The sequence below is a fragment of the Crocodylus porosus genome, unplaced genomic scaffold, assembly GCF_001723895.1.
Source record: "Crocodylus porosus isolate Cpor-Errol unplaced genomic scaffold, CroPor_comp1, whole genome shotgun sequence".
In the NCBI taxonomy this organism is placed as follows: Eukaryota; Metazoa; Chordata; order Crocodylia; family Crocodylidae; genus Crocodylus; species Crocodylus porosus.
The window spans coordinates 148,079,632-148,099,091 of NW_017728906.1; the positions used below are offsets into that span (position 1 = coordinate 148,079,632).

The 19,460-nt window shown below is 42.5% G+C and overlaps 1 protein-coding gene across 1 annotated transcript in view; it reads left to right on the forward strand.

The window, feature by feature from the left end:
• The window catches only part of DNAJC15 (DnaJ heat shock protein family (Hsp40) member C15), a 33,481-nt gene extending 14,228 nt beyond the window's left edge, over nt 1-19,253 (forward strand). Inside the window, exons 4-6 of the mRNA XM_019529867.1 lie at nt 9,921-9,997; nt 12,272-12,342; nt 18,988-19,253. Coding sequence (XP_019385412.1) covers nt 9,921-9,997; nt 12,272-12,342; nt 18,988-19,058 — 219 coding nt within the window. The 3' untranslated portion in view covers nt 19,059-19,253. The remainder of the gene's footprint in view (nt 1-9,920; nt 9,998-12,271; nt 12,343-18,987) is intronic.
• Nucleotides 19,254-19,460: the final 207 nt, after the last annotated feature.

Here is a 19,460-nt window from a genome sequence, read left to right on the forward strand (position 1 = left end):
TCAGTTCATCCTACAAAATGTGTCTGAATACATTGAGCTTGTGAATAAGCACTGTAGGTCTTACAGTTCATGTGTTTCATTTTAGATAAAAAAACCCCACAGCATTGTTCTTTTTCTTACTGTAAAGATTGAATTGTGTGAACCACTATAAACTCATCATCGAACTGTTGCCATGAGGTTAAGAAAATATGAGAATTTAAAAAATGAGATTAAGAGAATAAAACTGCAGAAGACCTTTTTTTTTTTATACCAAAATTCCTATTATCTTATGATATTTTATTTAGCAAAAATGAGTCATTGAGGCGAGATTTAGGAATTAAGTAAGTAATGGTTGTTTTTTTATGACAATATTTTTCAGGTCGCTATGCATTCCAGCTCTGGAAACCACTGGAGCAAGTAATCTCAAAAACAGCAAAGAAGATTTCCACTTCTGTAAGTTAGAAGTTGTTTTATCTTAAGCATTAATTCTCTTTTATCTTTAAAATAATGACAAAACACTGATTCAAATAGAAGAGAATCTTACTTTTAGGGCAGGACTAAAACTTCTGAGTGGTCGAGGGTCACAAGCCCCCCAGTCATACACTACACAGACCGCACACACATTACACTGTGCTCTGAACGCCACACCACAACATGTGCTAGCCATCATTCCACCATGCTGCATCATGTGGTGGGTGCAGTGTACCCCCCGGTACTGTGCTGGCACTGCCCCACTGTCCTACACCACCCTTTCCACAAGCTGCCCAACTGGGGGCTCCCTCAGCCTCATTGTCCCTGCCTCTGCCTCTGCCCATGGAGTTTGGGTGGGTATGGAAGCCAGGTTTGGGGGAGGGGGAGCCCAGAGTAACAACAGCAGTAGTAGGGGGAGCAGACTAGAAATCTTAGGAGTTACAGTTTAACCTCTTGGAGTCCAATGTGCCAGTTGGACAGCCCTGTTTTAGGGTATATAGTTAGCTTTTTCAGTGCAGGTTTATTCCCTTCAGTTCATGCTCCAGTGCTTCTTTCAGTACATTTTTTTATGTCAGGAATAGGTTTGAATATATCTTTCATAGGATGGATAAGATATTTCCTATTCAGGATACTGAAGCAAAACTGGTATTTTTCTTTTTTTAAATTGTAGAAGAGTAAACAGTATGTTAGCATTTTCTCCTAGATCCAAAATTCCCATTGCCCAAAGTACATGATGTTGAGATAGTATGTGATTTTGGTGAGATGATTTTAAAAGCTGGAAAACAGTCCACAGAATATTGCATTCCAGTGCCTCTATTGCCCTGCCTATGGTATTATGCCATCCAGACCATGTTACCTCATTAATATCAAAGCAGATAATATTTCTGCTGGAGTGTGCCTTAAAAATGGATGCCAAGGGTTACTGTTGCTATAAGACAGTCACTTTTTGGGACCCTTCGGATATATGCTAGAGTTTGCTGGCATTCTCCTTAGGTTCTTTATGATTGGAGGCCAATACCTCTGCCCTCCTACCTATGTGGAAAGCTGTGTCATTGGTTCATAATTCTAAGCTATCAGATTCCCCAGGTTTTGGGGTTGTTTTTTTTTCCTTTTTCTTTTTATAACAGTTTCCAGTTAATTGCATTCACGGGAAATAATCAATATGTTGTTTACTCTTTCTTCCAGATCACTAATAAAGACGTTAGGTAAAACTAAACTGAACTCATGCTGAGTGATTATTAAATGATCATTTAAGATGCCTTTATTTCTGTCTCTCATATCTCTGACGCCTTCTCTGTTATTGCTTATGTAAGCAAATAACATGTAGAGTCAACAATTCTGTTAATCTATTTTTTAATTAAAATGAGTAACTGAAATATATTAAATTTTACTTTAAAATTCTGCCTCCTATTTAACTTACGGCAGTTAAATATATAGTCTTTCTTAGTATAGTACTAGTGTAAATACTAGTACAGTTTAGCCTTTATGTTTCTACTGTAAAATGTTATTCCAGTGAAAGAATTAAATACCATGTTTTTATTTATTGCTACCTTCACTAGTTTTGTTTCCAGAGAAATATCTCTTTTCTGTTGGACCCAGCTTTTCAAAAAAGTTAGTGTGCTTATTTTATTCTGAGTCTGTTGTCACCAGAAAGAGTGATGATCTAAGTTTACCTTCCTCACATTGTAACGTAAGTGTGACAGCAGTATTAAAATGGGTAATTAGTAGAGGTGCTCTGATACATCAGTCCAATGTCAGATCGACACTGATATAAAGAAAATTGTGTATATTAGAAAGCAGCCTGAAGTGGCCGATAATTTGGCCAATAAATGGCCCGTGCGCAGGCGCAGGCACAGCGCAGCACGTAGGCAGTGAGGAGCACAGCTGGCAGCATGGAGAGCTGTGTGCGGCTGATAAGTGTTGTGGTGGAAGGGGAGTGGCGTAGGGGGGCTGATCAAGGTCCCCATGGTGAGAAGGTTGTGCCCCCAGATCTGCATGGGGTGGGCAGCGACAGCACTGGGAGGTGGGCTGTGGGGTGTATACGATGATTTTTGGGGTGGTTGCAGCCCTCCCCCATAGCCCTCTCAAAGCACTGCTTGTCTGGTCCACCCCTGGTGTCAACCCCAGCCCGCAGCTGCAGCCTGCCCTGCCTGCACCCTGCGCAGATCGGGCACACCCCCTGTCACCTCATGGGATGTGCACAGCAGTGAGAACTGCCCCACCCCAGCTGGGCAGCGCTTGCCCAAGCCCCAGCCCCACTCCCTCCCTCACTGGGGGGGGCCTTGATCAGCACCCCCACGGCCCAGCCCTTACCTCCCTAGGGAACCTGTTCCAATACTTCGCCACCCTCCTAGTGATAGAGTTTTTCATCATATTCAACCTAAGCCTCCCTTGAGAACATTGCTCCTTGTTCTGTCGTCTGTCACCACTAAGAACACTCTAGCTCCATCCTCTTTGGAACCACCCTTCAAGTAGTTAAAGGCCACTCTCAAATCCCGCCTTCTCTTCTGTGGACTAAATAAACCTAGTTCCCTCAGCCTTTCCTCATACGTCATGTACCCCAGCCCCCTCACCATTTTCATTGCCCTCCGTTGGACACTCTCCAATTATCCATATCCTTTCCATAGTGCGGGGGGCAGAACTGGACACAGTACTCCAGATGTGGCCTCACTAGTACAGTATAGAGGGGAATAGTTGCTTCCCTCAATCTGCTGGCAAGGCTCCTACCAATGCAGTCGAGTATACTGTTAGCGTTCTTGGCAACAAGGGCACACTACTGACTCACATCCATCTTATTGTTCACTGTAACCCCCAAGTCCTTTTTTTCAGAGCTGCTCCATAGCCAGTCAGTCCCCAGTAAATGGGATTCTTCCATCCTAAGTGCAGGACTTTGCACTTGTCCTTGTTGAACCTCAGGAGATTTCTTTTGGCCCAATCCTCCAATTTGTCTAAGTCACTCTGAATCCTAGCCTTACCTTCCAGTGAATTTACTATACCCCGCAGTTTGGTGTCATTTGCAGGCTTGCTGAGGGTGTAATCCATCCCATCTTCCAGATTATTAATGAAGATATTGAACAAAACCAGGCCCAGGACTAGACATTGAGCCCTAGACATTGAGCCATTGATTATTACCCGTTGAGCCCAACAATCCAGCCAGTTTTCTATTCAGCTTACAGTCCATTCATCCAAACCATCTTCCTTAGCTTGCTTGCAAGAATGCTATTGAAGAAGGTATCAAAAGCCTTGCTGAAGTCAAGGTATATTATCCCATATCCACAGAGCCAGGTATCTCATCATAGAAGGCAATTAGGTTGGTCAGGCATGACTTGCCCTTGGTGAATCCATGCTGACTGTACCTAATCACTTTCTTCTCCTCCATTTATTTAGAAATGGATTCTTTGAGGACCTGCTCCATTATTTTTCTGGGGATTGGGGTGAGGCTGACTGGTCTGTAGTTCCCTGGATTCTCCTTCCCTTTCTTAAAGATGGATACTATATTTGCCTTTTTTCAATCGTCCAGGGCCTCCCTCCAGGATCACCACGAGTTTTCAGAGATAATGACCAGTGTTTCTGCAATCACAGCAGCCAACTCCCTCAGCACCCTCGGATTCATTGCATCCAGCCCATAGGCTTGTACACGTCCAGCTTTTTTAAACAGTCCCTAACCTTTTCTTTCACCATTGATGGCTGCTGACCTTTTCCTCAAACTGTGCTGCCTACTGCAGTAGTCTGGGAGCTGACCGTGTCTGTGAAGACCGAGGTAAAAGAGGTACTGAATACTTCAGCCTTTTCCTCATCTGTCACTAGGTTGCCTCCCCCATTCAGTTAAGAGACCCACACTTTTCCTGACCATCCTCTTGTTGCTAACATACTTGTAGAAACCCTTCTTGTTACCCTTCATAAACCTTGCTAGCTGCAACTCCAGATCAGCTTTGGCCTTCCCGACTTCATCCCTGCATGCCTGAACAATATTCTTATATTCCTCCCAAGTTCTTTATCCAAGCTTCTATTTCTGGTAAGCGCCCTTTTTGTGTTTAAGCTCACCAAAGAGTTCTGTCCTAAGCCAAGCTGGTTGCTTGCCACATTTGCTGTTCTTCCTATTCATCAGGATGGCTTGTTCCTGTGCCAGTAAAGCTTCTTTAAAATACAACCCGCTCTCCTGGACCCCTTTCCTCCTAGACTGGCTTCCCAGGGGATCCCGCCCATCAGTTCCCTAAGGAAGTCAAAGTCTACTTTTCTAAAGTCTAGGGTCCATATTCTGCTGCTCATCTTTCTTCCTTTTGTCAAGATCCTGAACTCGATCATCTTGTGGTCACTGCTGGCCAAATTGCCATCCACTTCTATATTCCCCACCAAGTCTTCCCTGTTCATGAGGTCAAGAAGAGTACGACCCCTAGTTGGTGTCTTCAACACTTGCACCAGGCAGTTGTCTCCAACACTCTCCAGAAACTTCCTGGATTGCCAGTGCACTGCTGTATTGCCCTGCCAGCAGATGTCAGGGTGATGGAAGTCCCCCATGAGAACCAGGGAGTGTGATCTGGAAACTTCTTCAGGTTGTCTGAAAAGAAAGCCTCTACTTCATCCTCCAGTCTGCTGGTCTATAGCACACGCTCTAACCTTAACCCAGACAGTTTCAATAGGCCTATCTCTACTTTTATACTGGAGCTCTGAGCAATCATATGGCTCTTTTACATACAGCACAACTCCTCCTCCTTTTCTCCCCTGCCTGCTCTTCCTGAACAGTTTGTACCCGTCCATGACAGTGCTCCAGTCATGCAAGCTATCCCACCAAGTCTGTATTCCAGTCATGTCATAATTCCTTGACTCTGTGAGGACCTCCAGTTCTGCCTGCTTTTTTCCTAGGCTTTGTGCATTCATGTGCAGACACCTAAGGTGACTAGCCAATTGCCCTACTTTCTCAGGAAGAATGAGGCCTCCCCTGTTGCCCCCACTTGCTTCTGTTTCCTCCAGGTCCCCTACTTACTTCAGACATTTGTTCTCCACCCCCTGGCAAAAACTTTAAAGCCCTCCTCACTAGGTTAGTGAACCTGTCTGCAAAAATGCTCTTCCCTCTCTTCATCAGGTGGATCCTGTCTCTTTCTAGCAATCCTTCTTCTTGGAACAACATCCCATAGTCAAAGAAGCTGAATCCCTCCTGGCAACACCACCTGCAGAGCGATGCATTGATGTACAGGATGTGTCTGCTTCTGCCAGAGCCCTTCCCCTTGACCAGAAGGATTGCAGAGGGCACAACCTGTGCCCCCATCCCCTTCACCCTTGCACTCAGAGCCCTGTAGTCACTTTTGATCTGCTCAGTGTCACCCCTGGCAGAATCATTGGTGCCCAAATGGATGAGCAACATGGGGTGATAGCCAGAGGGTTGGGTGAGTCTCAGTAATCCTTCCATGACATCTCGGATCTGGGCTTCAAGCAAGCAGCAGACATCCCAGGACGACAGTTCAGGCTGGTAGATGGATCTTTCCATCCCTTGCAGAAGGGAGTCTCCAACCGCCACCACCCGTCACTTCTTCTTCATGGCAGTTGTCTCAGTCTTCCCCACCTTGGGGATTCCTGCCCTGGCCTCTTCCACCGATGGAATGCACTCCTCCTCTGTTGCTAGTGCTCCATATCTGTTCTAAAAGGCCAACCACCGCATGTAGGGATGACAAATTCTTCTTTCTGCCAAAAGATACAAGCTTCCAACTTCCTGGATGTTCATGCCCTCTTACTTTTCAAGCACCACCTCTAGCAGTCCTTCCTTCACAGTCCTACAGGTTTCTTCCAGCATGGAATCAATGAAGTCCCCCCATGGCCAAGGGTGCTTCAAAGCCTTGCTGCCTCCTCTTGTAGGTCTCTTGCCTTCTCTCTGAGGGTTACCACTTATATTGCAGGCATTCCCCCAACTGACTGACACCAGAAGGAATCTGCAAGCCTCAGTCTGCACAGCACCAAATCAGGACCTGGGTGAAAGCATCAATGGTGTCTAATCCTTCCTGGACAGAGACCTCACAGGTGGAAGCAGAGGAACAGCTGGAAGCGGCAGTGGTTCTGGCATTGTGACATCCTCCAGCCATGCCTCTGGGTCTTCTAATCTGCTGCCTCACTTCTTGCCTTTCTTTCCAAGCAAACCTGCCCTAGCAAACTCCTCTGTAGCTGTCCTGTTGGCTGTTCCTTGATCTGAAGGGTTCCCTTTTCCCTGGAACCTCTGTCTTCTTAGCCACCTTAAAGTAAAGGAATGTGAGAGAGTTTCCAAGAAAACTCCCCCTCGCTCTGGACTCTGGTTAAACAAGAGGCTTAAATCTTGGTCTAGCTGCTGAGTTTTAGCTGCTAAAATAAAACTATGTAGTTAGTCAGTCCTAATTACATATATAAATAAAAGAATCTTACCTTTCAGGCTCCCCTTCAAAGAGAGGAGTGGAAACCTGACTAGGAAACTGCTGGCAAACTGTCCTGTCTGCTTTTCCCTGTTTGCCACTCTCCTGGTCACTTGGACTGCCTCCTTATTTATCTCTCCTAGGCCTGGACTGGCTAGGGCCCTTTGTCACATTGGTCCACTCAGCTGCTCAGAGCACACACCCAAGCACACAAACCCACCAAACAGACCTCAACAAGCCAAGCACATAGGCAGCGCTGGCTCAGTTACCTTCCCAGAGCAGGATCTGGTGCCTGTTTCCTCTTCCCCTTCCTCTTCTTGCTTCCAGCAACCTGCTGGCTAACTGTCCTGTTTGCATCTCCTTGTTCGCTGCTGTTTTCTCAGAGTATCATAACACTGATGCTAAAAATCAGATTGGGGGTGAGGGGGAGGGTCAGATCATCTGTGGTTCAATGAAGTTAGAGTAATCAAGTTTGTAATGGGCTTCTCCGAGTGTCATAAGGTGAAGAAGGTGAAAAGTCTGTGAAGATGAAGGTGATCTTGGGATTCACAACTTGTACAGTACATTACAACTCTAATAACTAGCTGTTATATAATGTCTGTTTTGTGGCGTTTTCTTGTGTCATCTTTTCAATGAGAGTGTGTTTGGAGATGCTGAGACAACACTTAAAAAGAAACAGACACAATGAACGTGTCCAGACGAGCATGGACATTTGTTTCTCCAAGGACAAGAAGCAGCGGCTGATAGTTGTCTCTGGGAACACCCGTGCCACATGCCATCTGGTGTGCAGCGAGTTACTGTGTGTGGGGTAGGGGAGGCTGGGGCTGGTCCCAGTAGCCTCCTCCTTTTGTAGCTACTGGGCTGGTCCCAGTAGCCTTACCTGGGATCCTGGGGGCCTCCTAGGGCTGCAGCAGCAGTGATCCTGCCGCTTAGAATCAGGCTGGCAGTCAAAGTGTGACTCCATCTGGGCAGGCCCCTGTTTTGGGCGGTGTGTACTGTCCCCATGTGTGTCACCCTCCCTTTTTTTGCATGCTACCTTGCATCACAGAGAACACCTGAATTTGCAGTATGTGGCGCTACAGACATGTCTACAACGCCACATACTGCACAGCCGCACTCGTCTTGACGTGGCCAGTGTGATGCTTCGTCCACATACAGGGATATTTGGATATACATGTATAATACATATTTAGTCCACATACAGGGATAATAATAATACATGCATAGTCCACATACAGGGATGGATACATATATATACACACATACACACAGATACACACACATACACACACAGGTGTATATAGATAAATATAGGTAGATATATCTTAGTGGTGTGTCATTTTAATCACAGAAAAATGTGGATTTGGGTATATTTTTTAATCTGAAAATTGGGTTTTGTTTTTTTTTTAATCAGAGAAAACCAGGATCCCTTGTGATTACAGTGCTAGGGAAAGATTTTGTATGTATCATAGCCAAATTGGCAAGAGAAAGTACATGCTTCATAGACCAAATCAAAACTATTTAATGTTTTCTTTACACCCTTTAATAGGGCACATGCAAGAAACAGTTAACTTGCATGACCTATTAAACCACAACATATAAGGGACCCTGGTAATAAGGCTGCAGAACTTGAAGTATCAGCAGGTAGACAGCTTATTTATTCTACTATTAATAGCATGCGTAAAGCAAAATGTCTCTTCCTTAATGTTTCAAAAGCCGCCTATCAGCTCTTATTTTCCAGAATGCCTTGACCTCTATTAACCAAACCCTCATGTAGAAAAAACATGACTTTTATGTCCAATTTCCTTTTGCTGCCTATACATGTGCTCATTTGTGCTCTAGTTAGAATGCTCCAGTGTAACATCACTGTCATGTGTATGAAGTCTCCCACACATTTTAAAATGGCTGCAGGGGTACTTTAGCTGAACCTCGTTGAATGAGGTTTAGATAGTGTCCCATGGCCATTTTTAAATTTTAAAATGTAGGGGTTTAATACATATGACTTGAGCCATTTTAATTAGAGAAGCACTCTAATTAAAATGCTTCTTCCCCCATCCCCAAGCATGTGTATAGGCAGCCTTTGATTTTAAAAGTGCTGCTGCAAATGATGCTTAGAATCAAGGCTTTTGGTAAAGAGGTTCTCACCGTGCACTTCCCCAAGAAGAAACGCTTTCCTTAGTAACCAAATCTTAGTAAATTTCAAATTTCTCTCAAGGTAAAGCATTTTTTCTTGAAATAACATCAAGAAGCATGTTTTAAAAAATAAAAAAGAATTTGTATTTGAGCCTGAAACCTTACAACTTCAGGCTGATAATTCAAGTAAATCTGCATTGGTCACTACTTCAAGTAAATTCTAGCAAAATTTGGGAAAATGTTCTATATTACGTAATGAAGGTAATTCAAGGAGGAAGCACTCTTTTCCCTCAGCACCAACCTAGTACTGTACAATTCTATTAAAGGTGTGGGACAGAAATGTTGGGCATCACTTTTAAAAGCATGTAGGTATATAAGTCTCTTGAAAATGGAACACCAGCTTCTGAGTTGCTTAGGTGTTTTTGAAAAGGGCACCTATCACCCTTTGAACCATCCTGATATTTCGCTCCTTGCCAGTTGGTTTTGTTGTTGTTGTTGTTGTTTGGAGGTTTTTTCATAGTACTAAAGATGTCCTTGTCAGTTTTGAGGTAATAATACATACCAGATCAAAAGCTAGTCCCAAATGTCAGGGAGGATGAAATCATGAATCTGTATACCACATACATTAACACACTTTTTCTCTCTGTGCAACATCTAGACTGTAAGGTTCCCCTGATTAAGGGCAGGAACTCTCAGTCAACCAAACTAATGGCTGCAGCAATCACTGTCCTTTATCATTTTTCTAACATTATAAAACACAACTCTATAACTTCTGTGAGGTTCAGATTTTCTGTGAGTTAACACTATAGAATTCTTTTCCGCCCATATCTGTTTTTCAGTAGATTTATCACTTTAAAAGCTGTTCTAGTCAAATGCAGTACCTTAGCTAGGGTCAAATAATAGGATTGAGGTCATGACACATGCATGGAACTAATTATTTTCTGGCTTTTCTCTTCCCTGTAGAGTCTTTCATCCTACTATAAAGGTGGATTTGAACAGAAAATGAGTAGGCGAGAAGCTAGTCTCATTTTAGGCATAAGGTAGGTGTGCTCTATTAGTACCATTTTTGTTCTTTGACCAAACTTGAATGGAAAAATTCTTGGTGCAAGAATTTGTGGCAATATCTGGCCATAGTTATAACTTCTTTTTTGAAAACCATTTTAAGATTCTATTTAAGCTGTGATGATGATGATGATGATAAAAAATAAACTATACAGTTTGTTGACACTCTTTCAGGCCAGGCACACTGCTGCAGAGAACTTAATGCTACTGATAAAATCAAAATAGCACGTGGTGTGCTAGCATGATTACCTACTCCAATCTCTCTAAAAAATGACATCTGCAACACTGTGGATCAGTGTTCCCAGACATTTATATACCAACAGAGCATTTTCAAAATCTCTAGCAGACCATCAAGCACCCTTATCATCACAATTTTACTTGAAAATTGGAGAGACTGGGTGTGAACTGTGGACCAGTGTAGTAACACTGCTCTAGATTGTGTTAATATATCAAAAAATGCATTAACAACTTTTATTGTCTTTCTTTCAGTGGATCCTTGATTTGCTTTTGTTTTATTCTGTTTGAAAGAGCCAAGGATACAGAACAGGCCCATGTGCCCATATCAGGCAGGACTAAAGATTGAGACTTGAGGCAGGACTTAAGTTACAGATATCTTAAGGGTTCATAACTTAAGGGTCAGGCACATTACAGGGATATTGTAATTATCCCTAAAACAAAGCATTGCAAATCCATGCAGTTGAAGACTTAGGTTACATTTCAAAGATAACACCATTCCTCTTCCTTAAGGTTGTGGGTATGTATCATCAACAAGTATATTTCAGTGTAATTTTTCATGTTAATATTTTAAATGTATGGAAATTCTAGCAGATATTTAAAATATGAAAATTAAGAAAGAGTCACAAAGGGAGTAATACCATCAAATATTTCTAATTACAGGTAGTTCATTGCCAACTTTAAATCACTTATTAAATTGTAATTTTAGGAGCAGATTCATTGACACAGTCACATTGCATGATGCAGAATTTACTGATGGTTTAACCTCATTTTGCACTGGCAGAATGTTTAAACAGTCAGTATATACTGGTGATTTTGATCTTTGAAATACTAGGGGGGCAAGAGAGCCCAAACGCCAGGTTTAAATATTTGTGCATGTCCTGATGCACAGTGGAGAAAAAGCAAGAGACCTCTAGGGTTGAAACTCTTGAAATTAAGAGTAGAATATAACTCTGCTTTAACTATAGAGCAGCTACTGCTGTCTCCACTGTAAGGGAGGGAAAATTGTTTCAGAGTAGTTTATTAAAAATTAATAATGGGTTTGGCCCTGCAACTGAGTGAGATAGCTTAGCTTAACTATAGGGGTTATTGCCAGATCTTCTGCAGATCTGTAGAACTCTTTTAAGAGACTGCTTACAGGTTGTTTACTTCATTAATATATTTAGACTGAGACTTTGCATTCCAGCACAGACTAGGGTTAAATCCAGAAAGATAGTAAGTGATTAATTAGATTGTTGCTGATTAACCAGGCATCTCAAGAAATGAAAAACATTGCAAATGATAGCTGCATTATCCATGCTAACAAATTCAAAGAACTAAATCATGCAGATTTAAATATAAACATTCTTCTGCACACCAGAGCCTGTATTGGTCCATTGCATCCATAAGTGGTTATTTGTCTGGTAAGGTACATATTTAATTTAGTTGAAGTGTATATTTTATCTACCTGTCATTGAATGGAACAACATTATGTAGCACTTGTAAATCAACATGTCCCCAAGTGTAACACATTGAGCACGTTTGCAAAAATAATAAATGCATGGTTTTCAGACCTCACCAGGATGAGGAATTATTTAATATTACTATATTTTATACACTTGTATATAAACATGAGACACTTAGTCATTAGTCATACAAATAACCATTTTCCAGGAAAGCAGTTTTACTGGCACTCTTAACAAATAAAAGGGAGGAAACAGGCCTTATATATGTTTCCTTTACATATTGTTAGTTATATACATTATATTGATTAACTTTAATAGGGGAGTAACTTTTTGAATTTTTGAAGAACCAAAAGCCATAAGTATTCCTACAGTCTCCTGGCTTTTTAAAAAACGCATATTTTCTCTCCACTGTTCTTTAAATATCTTATTACTTCCTTGAAGATGCAGTTATGTGTTTTGTCCACAAGATGGTGAAAATCTCTAGTTCTAATTTTGTGAAGCCCAGTACAAATTGTTAATTTTCAGTCAGAGTATGATACTATTTATGGTAATCACCTCAATTTATTTTTACAGTCCATCTGCTAGCAAGGCCAAGATTAGAACAGCTCACAGGAGAATCATGATTCTAAATCACCCTGATAAAGGTATGCCATTCTTATTTTTCTGACTATTGGGTGAAAATGAGCACACCATGAGGTCCTTTCAGTTTTTTAGTCTCATTCTAGCTAACCCTTCATATAATCATGAAATCTTATGCTATACATCTAATTCGTAAAAAATTGGGTTTATGTATGGTTGCCTCTTGTAAATAAAACCAACAAGCTTCATGAACTATAGCAGAGGTAGGTTACAACTCTTGTCATTCGGGTCATTATTTAGAACAACACTGTTCCAGTCATGAAATTTAGCTCATGGCCCACCAGTTAATGATGCAAGCAGTTGACCAGAAAAAGGGAAGATAGTAGGTTTGAAGGCCCCTTTAATGTTAATGCCATTGAGCTGCTTGAAGTGAGTTTGCACAGGGAAATATTTTGCGGTCACTAAGTATATCATGAATGGATTTTTGGTTTTGTAAACTCATTCTGGAAAACTATAAAGCTAGGCACAGTTGCTTTGCTGGCCAGGTTTTTTAATGTAAATTTATCTTACAGAAAGGCTATTATTATAACTTTAACTACACTACAGCTGGTTGAGAAAGAAAGCCCATATGTTCATTGCTGTTTCTACTTTAAAATAACAGATGGTAAAGAGTTGCACTGTATTTCAAAAGTCAAAAGGGGGAAGTGAAGGTTTTTATATCTTGTTGATGGATTTACAGGTTTTCACCCCTGTCTTAACAAAATAAACAAAAAAAAACCTGGGCCTGCTGGTAATGTTAGTGTTTATTTTAGCCCCATTGTTTCCTTAGTTTAATTCTTAAACAGTCTTACTAGACAACCCCTGTCATTCTGCTTTGTATGTTTTCTTTTTTAATGCTTTTTCAAATGTATAAACTCTGGAGCCCAAAATAAGGAAAATAATTTGATATTGTATATGTAGAGCATATATATGTATATGTATATGCCATATATTATGATGGTTCAAATGCTACATTTGCACCTTACAGACTAACTTAATTGCTGGAACACCATTTTAGACTGGCCATTAGGAAAAATGTCTTTACCGTCTGAGTCTCCGGAGTCTGAAATAGACTCCCCCCACCAGTGGTGCAAGCACCTACTATGGATACATTTAAGAAACACTTGGATGCTTATCTTGCTGGGGTGATCTGACCCCAACTGACTTCCTGTCCCTTGGTCAGGGAGGTGGACCCAATTATCTCACAAGATCCCTTCCAGCCCTAATGTCTATGAATCTATAAATCAGAAATGCATAAGCTTTCATAAACAGCAGTTTACTTCACCATATAGCATCTGATGTTATATGGTGAACAGGGATCCTGGTTTTCTTTCATTAAAAAAATCCCCAATTTTCAGATTAGAAAAAGTAACCCAAAATCCACATGTTTCCATGATCAGAATGAAACACCGCTATAAGAGACACACATGTACATGGTATTTCATTTTAATCATGGAAAAATGTGGATTTCAAGTTGTTTTTTTTAATCTGAAAATTGGGGATTTTTTTTATCAGAGAAAACCAGCATCCCTGGTGATGAAGTCAGCTGCCATTTATGAAAGCTTATGCATCTCTGGTTTATTTTGTCTATGAGGTGCAAATCCAACCTGCCTTCTTCCTGACTTCAGACGAACATGGCTAACTACCTTTCTGTGCTCAAGTTCCACATAGCATTCAGTATGTTAAAATTTAGAATAAAATAATATTATAATTTCTGTTGTGATAGCACCCAAAGACTCCAGTTAGGATCTAAGCTCCATTGTTCCTGGGGATGCACAAACACAAAGGCCTTGTGTATACACTGCCTCCACACTGTGCCTAAAAGCACCAATGAGAAGCATGCCATGCTCACTTACTCCCACTCACCATGTGCCAGTGCCCAAAAATTAGGCAATGTAGCAGATCTAATGCACATACCAGGAAGCATGCCTAAGGCAGAGGGCTTGAGAGCAGGTCTAGACCCTGCTAAATTACCTGCATTGCTTACTTTCCAAGCTTTGCCACGTGCTGAGTAGGGCAATGCTTTTCAATAACACTCCCAAGCCCACCACAGGTGCTGTGACATACCCTAAAAAATATAGTCCTGCTCCCATAACTGGAAGTACAAGCATAGATATTAATTATTGCACTTCTAGGCTCAAGAACTCCCCTCTATGCTTTCAGTTTTAAAATGGGGCCATAGATCCTAAACTCATAACAGCATCTGCACAAGGAAAATTCATACGTCCATGTGACTTCTGTAGCATTCAAGTGTTAGGATCAGAACGTAAAGCAGTGTACAGTCACAGAAGCCAATTGGAACTAAAGGAAAAAAGGACAGTAATGGCTGAGTAAAACCTGTTACACATACTATTTATGAAAAAAAGAATGGGAATTTGAGGACATCAAGGGGAATTATTCTGGCACATGTCCACGAGGGGCCAGCAGGGGAGATTATGCTTAGGGGTAGCCAGCACTGGTTCATTAGAGGCTGGTCCTGTCAGACCAACCTGGTGGCCTTCTACAACCAGGTCACCAAATCCTTAGATGCAGGGGTAGCAGTGGACATAGTCTTTCTGGACTTCCGGAAGGCCTTCGACGCTGTCTCTCACTCCATTCTCATTAAGAAACTGGGGGACTGTGGAGTCAACACCCATACAGTCAAATGGGTCGCTAACTGGCTGGAGGGCCACACCTAGAGAGTGGTGGTGGATGGGTCATTTTCGACCTGGAGGGATGTGGGCAGTGAGGTCCCCCAGGGCTCGGTCCTCGGGCCCGCACTGTTCAACATCTTCATCAGTGACTTGGACAAGGGGGTAAAAAGCACCCTGTTCAAATTTGCTGATGACACTAAGATGTGGGGGGATGTGGGCACGCTAGAAGGAAGGAATAGGCTACAGTCGCACCTAGACAGATTACAGGGGTGAGCGGATGGGAATAGGATGGGATTCAGCACTGAAAAGTGCAAGGTGATGTGCCTGGGGAAGAAGAACCAGCACCATACCTACAGGCTGGGGAACTCTGTTCTCATCAGTGCAGAGGCAGAAAAGGATCTTGGAGTCATCATTGATGCCAAGATGAACATGGGCTGGCAGTGTGGGGATGCAGTCAGGAAGGCCAACCGCACCTTGTCTTGCATCCACAGATGCATCTCAAGCAGGTCCAAGGAGGTGATACTCCCCCTCTATGCAGCACTGGTCAGGCCGCAGCTGGAGTACTGTATCCAGTTCTGGGCGCCGCACTTCAGGAGGGATGTGGACAGCATGGAGAGGGTCCAGAGGAGGGCCACTTGCATGATCAGGGGGCAGCTGGGCAGGCCCTCTGAGGAGAGGCTACAGGACTTGAACCTGTTCAGCCTCCACAAGAGAAGGAGGAGGGGGGATCTAGTGGCCATTTACAGACTAGTCAGAGGGGATCAGCAGGCATTGGGGGAGTCCCTGTTCCCCCGAGCACTCCCAGGAGTGCCTAGAAATAATGGTCACAAGCTGGCAGAGGGTAGATTCAGACTAGACATCAGGAAGCACTACTTCACTGTCAGGGCGGCTAGGATCTGAAACCAACTTCCGAGCAAAGTGGTGCTGGCTCCTACCCTGGGGGTCTTTAAGACAAGGCCAGACAGTCATCTTGCTGGGGTCATTTGACCCCAGTACTCTTTGCTCCTGTGGCAGGGGGTCGGACTTGATGATCTGCTCAGGTCCCTTCCTGCCCTACCAATTATGAAACTATGAAAATTTAAAATAAAGAAATAACCTCCCCACCAAAGCTACCAAAATAGTGGATGCCAGGGAAGGTATTGAATGATCTTTCTAGAGCAGGGGTGCTCACCTGCAGACCAAATGCAGCCCGTGGAGCCTTAGCATTCAGCCCACAGACTGTCAGGACATTTGGCTGTGGAGGAGAAATGGCAGTTAATTTGGCCAGCCTCCCGTGGTGCCAAATTCCCAAACCTCAAGCGGGCAGTAGGTTGGGGCCAGGCCAGGCCATCCCCTCCCCGAGTGTGGCGAGGCCACACTGTCTTCTGCCCACAGGGCTGGGCCACCTCTCCTTCCCCCGCCCCCACGGGTCTGGTTTAGGGCTGTCAAGCCCTCTTCCCCCTTCTCATCCCCCACAGAGCCAGGTTTTGGGGCTGGGCAGTGCCCCTTCCCCGTACAGGGTTAGGCCATCCCCCTTTCCTCTGTAGGGCCAGGTTAGGGCCAGACCACCCCTCTTCTCCCACCTCCACAGGGCTGGGTTTGGGTTGTGTCAACCCCCTTCCCACCTGTGGACTGACCAGGCACTGCCCATCTGGCCTGCCAGGCAAAAAATTTGAGCACTTCTGTTCTAGAGAGATCTGATTCAGTACTCTCCTCCTATGGCATCCCCTTCTGCCACTGTCGGAGACAGGATAACTGGGCTAGATAGACCATTAGTCTGAACCAGCATGGCACTTCTTAAATAGTTTTGTTTTTTTAAAGGAAAAGAGTTCAACATCTAAAGCATCAAAATTAAACTCACCTTGCCCCAGGGCCTGCTCCAGACCTCAGGACTCCTCTTGGGCTACATCCAGTGACAGAAGCGCAAGCAGGTGCTTAACGCAGCAATCATTTGCCCCTCCCTGCTACCTACATGAATGCCCAATGGGGCTCCAGTCCCAGAATTCAGGCTACAAGCCCTCTCCTCTAATTTTTATCCCTTCTACCAACTCTGCAGACTAAATTTTATTAGTAGATGTTTAGGATTGTGAATCCAAAAAGATGACAAAAGCCAGTAGGGAAATACAGATCGCCTGAGCAAGGGACTAGCATTAGAGGTGTGGAGGTGAGGAGGGGAACGCAACTAGGTTACAGAAAATACAATGTTAGCCAACTAAGCCCAGGGGTAGGGGAGGGGGGAGAACAGATTGACTTTTATTAGTAGATATTTAGGATTGTGAATCCAAAAAGAAGACAATGGTTGTGGGCCATACATTTGACATATCAGATCTAAAGTATCATTTTTCTTTTATAAATACTTAACATTCCCACAAAGAGGAACTCATATTATCAAGAAATACAGACCTGCACCAGTATTAAATAATTCAGTTATGTGATTATGTGAGTGCTGCCCTCATTGATCTTGCATTTAAAGGTACTGCATGTTGTAAAAACACTTTCAAAAATGTTAATCTGCTTTGAGTAAAAGCACTCTTGGCATTTAAAAAAAACAAAGGCATAGTGAAAATGCCTCTGCTTTTGGTTTTTGCAGTCTGTCATCTTTTATTGTTCAGTGCTCTTGTCTCTTCCTCTTTGAGAAAAACTTTAGTAAGTTTGCTAACAAGCCAAGTAGAAAAATATGATTTACCTTTCTGAACCAGGGCTGTGCAACTTCTAAGCTCCTGTGAGCCACACCAGTGAAAACTGCATGTTGCATGGGCCAGCATACAAACACTCCTGCCCACTGCTGCACCATGCGAGTGTAATCACCACCCCCCAGGCATGGCCCCAGTTACTCTCAGCTCCTCACATTGCCCTGTCCTCCTGGGGCAAAAGCAGGAAGTGGCGGCTAGAGGAGGAAGCAGCCAGAGCAATGCGAGGGAGCAGTGGTCAGTGAGAGCCCAGGGGCTACACATTAACGTCTCACGGGTTGCTAGTTTGACAGCCCTGATCTAAGCATTCCCATCCCACATATTTTACTAAATATGTTAAAACAAGATTAAAAGAAAAAACGCTTCCATGACTTTACTCAGTTGTTACAGTTTTACATCTGGAAACATGTAAGTGGCGATTCAAATTTCTGATCTGAAAGTCCCAGTGAAGTTCTTAAGATTTGCAAGCTGCAGCTCTGTCTTCTTCTAAAACTGCTTTTACTTTAAAAGTGATACCTATAAGTGTCTCTAATTTTTTATTCATAATTTTTCATTCATCAGAACAAATGCATAGGACAGGGCTGTTTAGAGCATACTGCTGTTGAAACCATGTTTTTAGGTACAAGAATATAGGTGTGTTCTAGGGAGTGGTAAGTACTACTACAGACCTTTTAATGTTGTTTTCAGTGGCTGTAGGCAGATGGCTGGCACTCAAGGGGAGAGTAAAAAAACAAACACAAAAAGACTGCTGAACTGTAATCAAATTGTTAGATGGAGCGTAAAGCAATGACAGTGTTCAAGACTTGAAGTTAGAAGGCATACCGTGTTTAAATAGCTTTAATGTGACAGTTTTTGGCTGGTATTTCCATGTCTCTAGAACGGGATTGGCTTGGTGTGTGATCTTAATGATTCCATGTCAGAAACTTGTTTATAATTGTTTTTTTCACAGATAATTTTTTAAGGAAAAGAATCCTAGCTATTAGTATTAAATGTACTGTTCCAGATAGAGGGCCTTGCTTCATGTGGCTACCAATAATGCAACTCAAGTCTAAATCATGTAGGTTGATGCTAGTGTAAGATCATCTCAGAAGATAATTAAGACTTTTTTTTAAGACTTCCATTTCTTTGAAATTACTGCTGTGCATTATTTTTCAGTGACTATGATTTTGTCTGTATATTTATCACACGTCTTCAGCCAGTATTTCAATTTATATTAGTGACATTTTAAAATTAAAGTAATCTTTTAAAGGATTTTTAGGGGGAGAGAACTAATAAAGACATCGCCAGTAATTAAAGGGATTCCTTAGACTGCATGATATCATCTTTCATTCTGACATATAAATCTTCTCCCCCATCCCTTTTCTTTCAGGTGGATCACCTTACTTAGCAACAAAAATAAATGAGGCCAAAGACTTGCTAGAAACCAGCACCAAAAATTGATGCTCAAGGACTTCTGTGATTAGGAAAAATGAAACCTTTTATATATTCTTTTCTACAGGAAATCCTGTGGAGATATTTTGGGACAACTATCAGCCACTCATTTTACACAATTGTGTACACTGGATCAGATGATCTGTTATTTATCTTCATAATTAAAGATCTAAGACTATTTAAAAAGTGAACTGAAATATTTCATAGCAGTCTCTGTCTTGCATATTTTCCTTCTATTTATTGTGACCAGTAAAAAGCTTAAGAGAGGTCTTGTTCAACAGTTGTTTAATACAGGCTGTTCAGTTGGACTGGGCTTCAGTCACTTTTGTGTTGCATTGAAAAACTTGTCTTGAATCTTGTATAGGTTTTCCATTTATTTCAGGGAACTTTGTAACAATAATAATGTGCAGG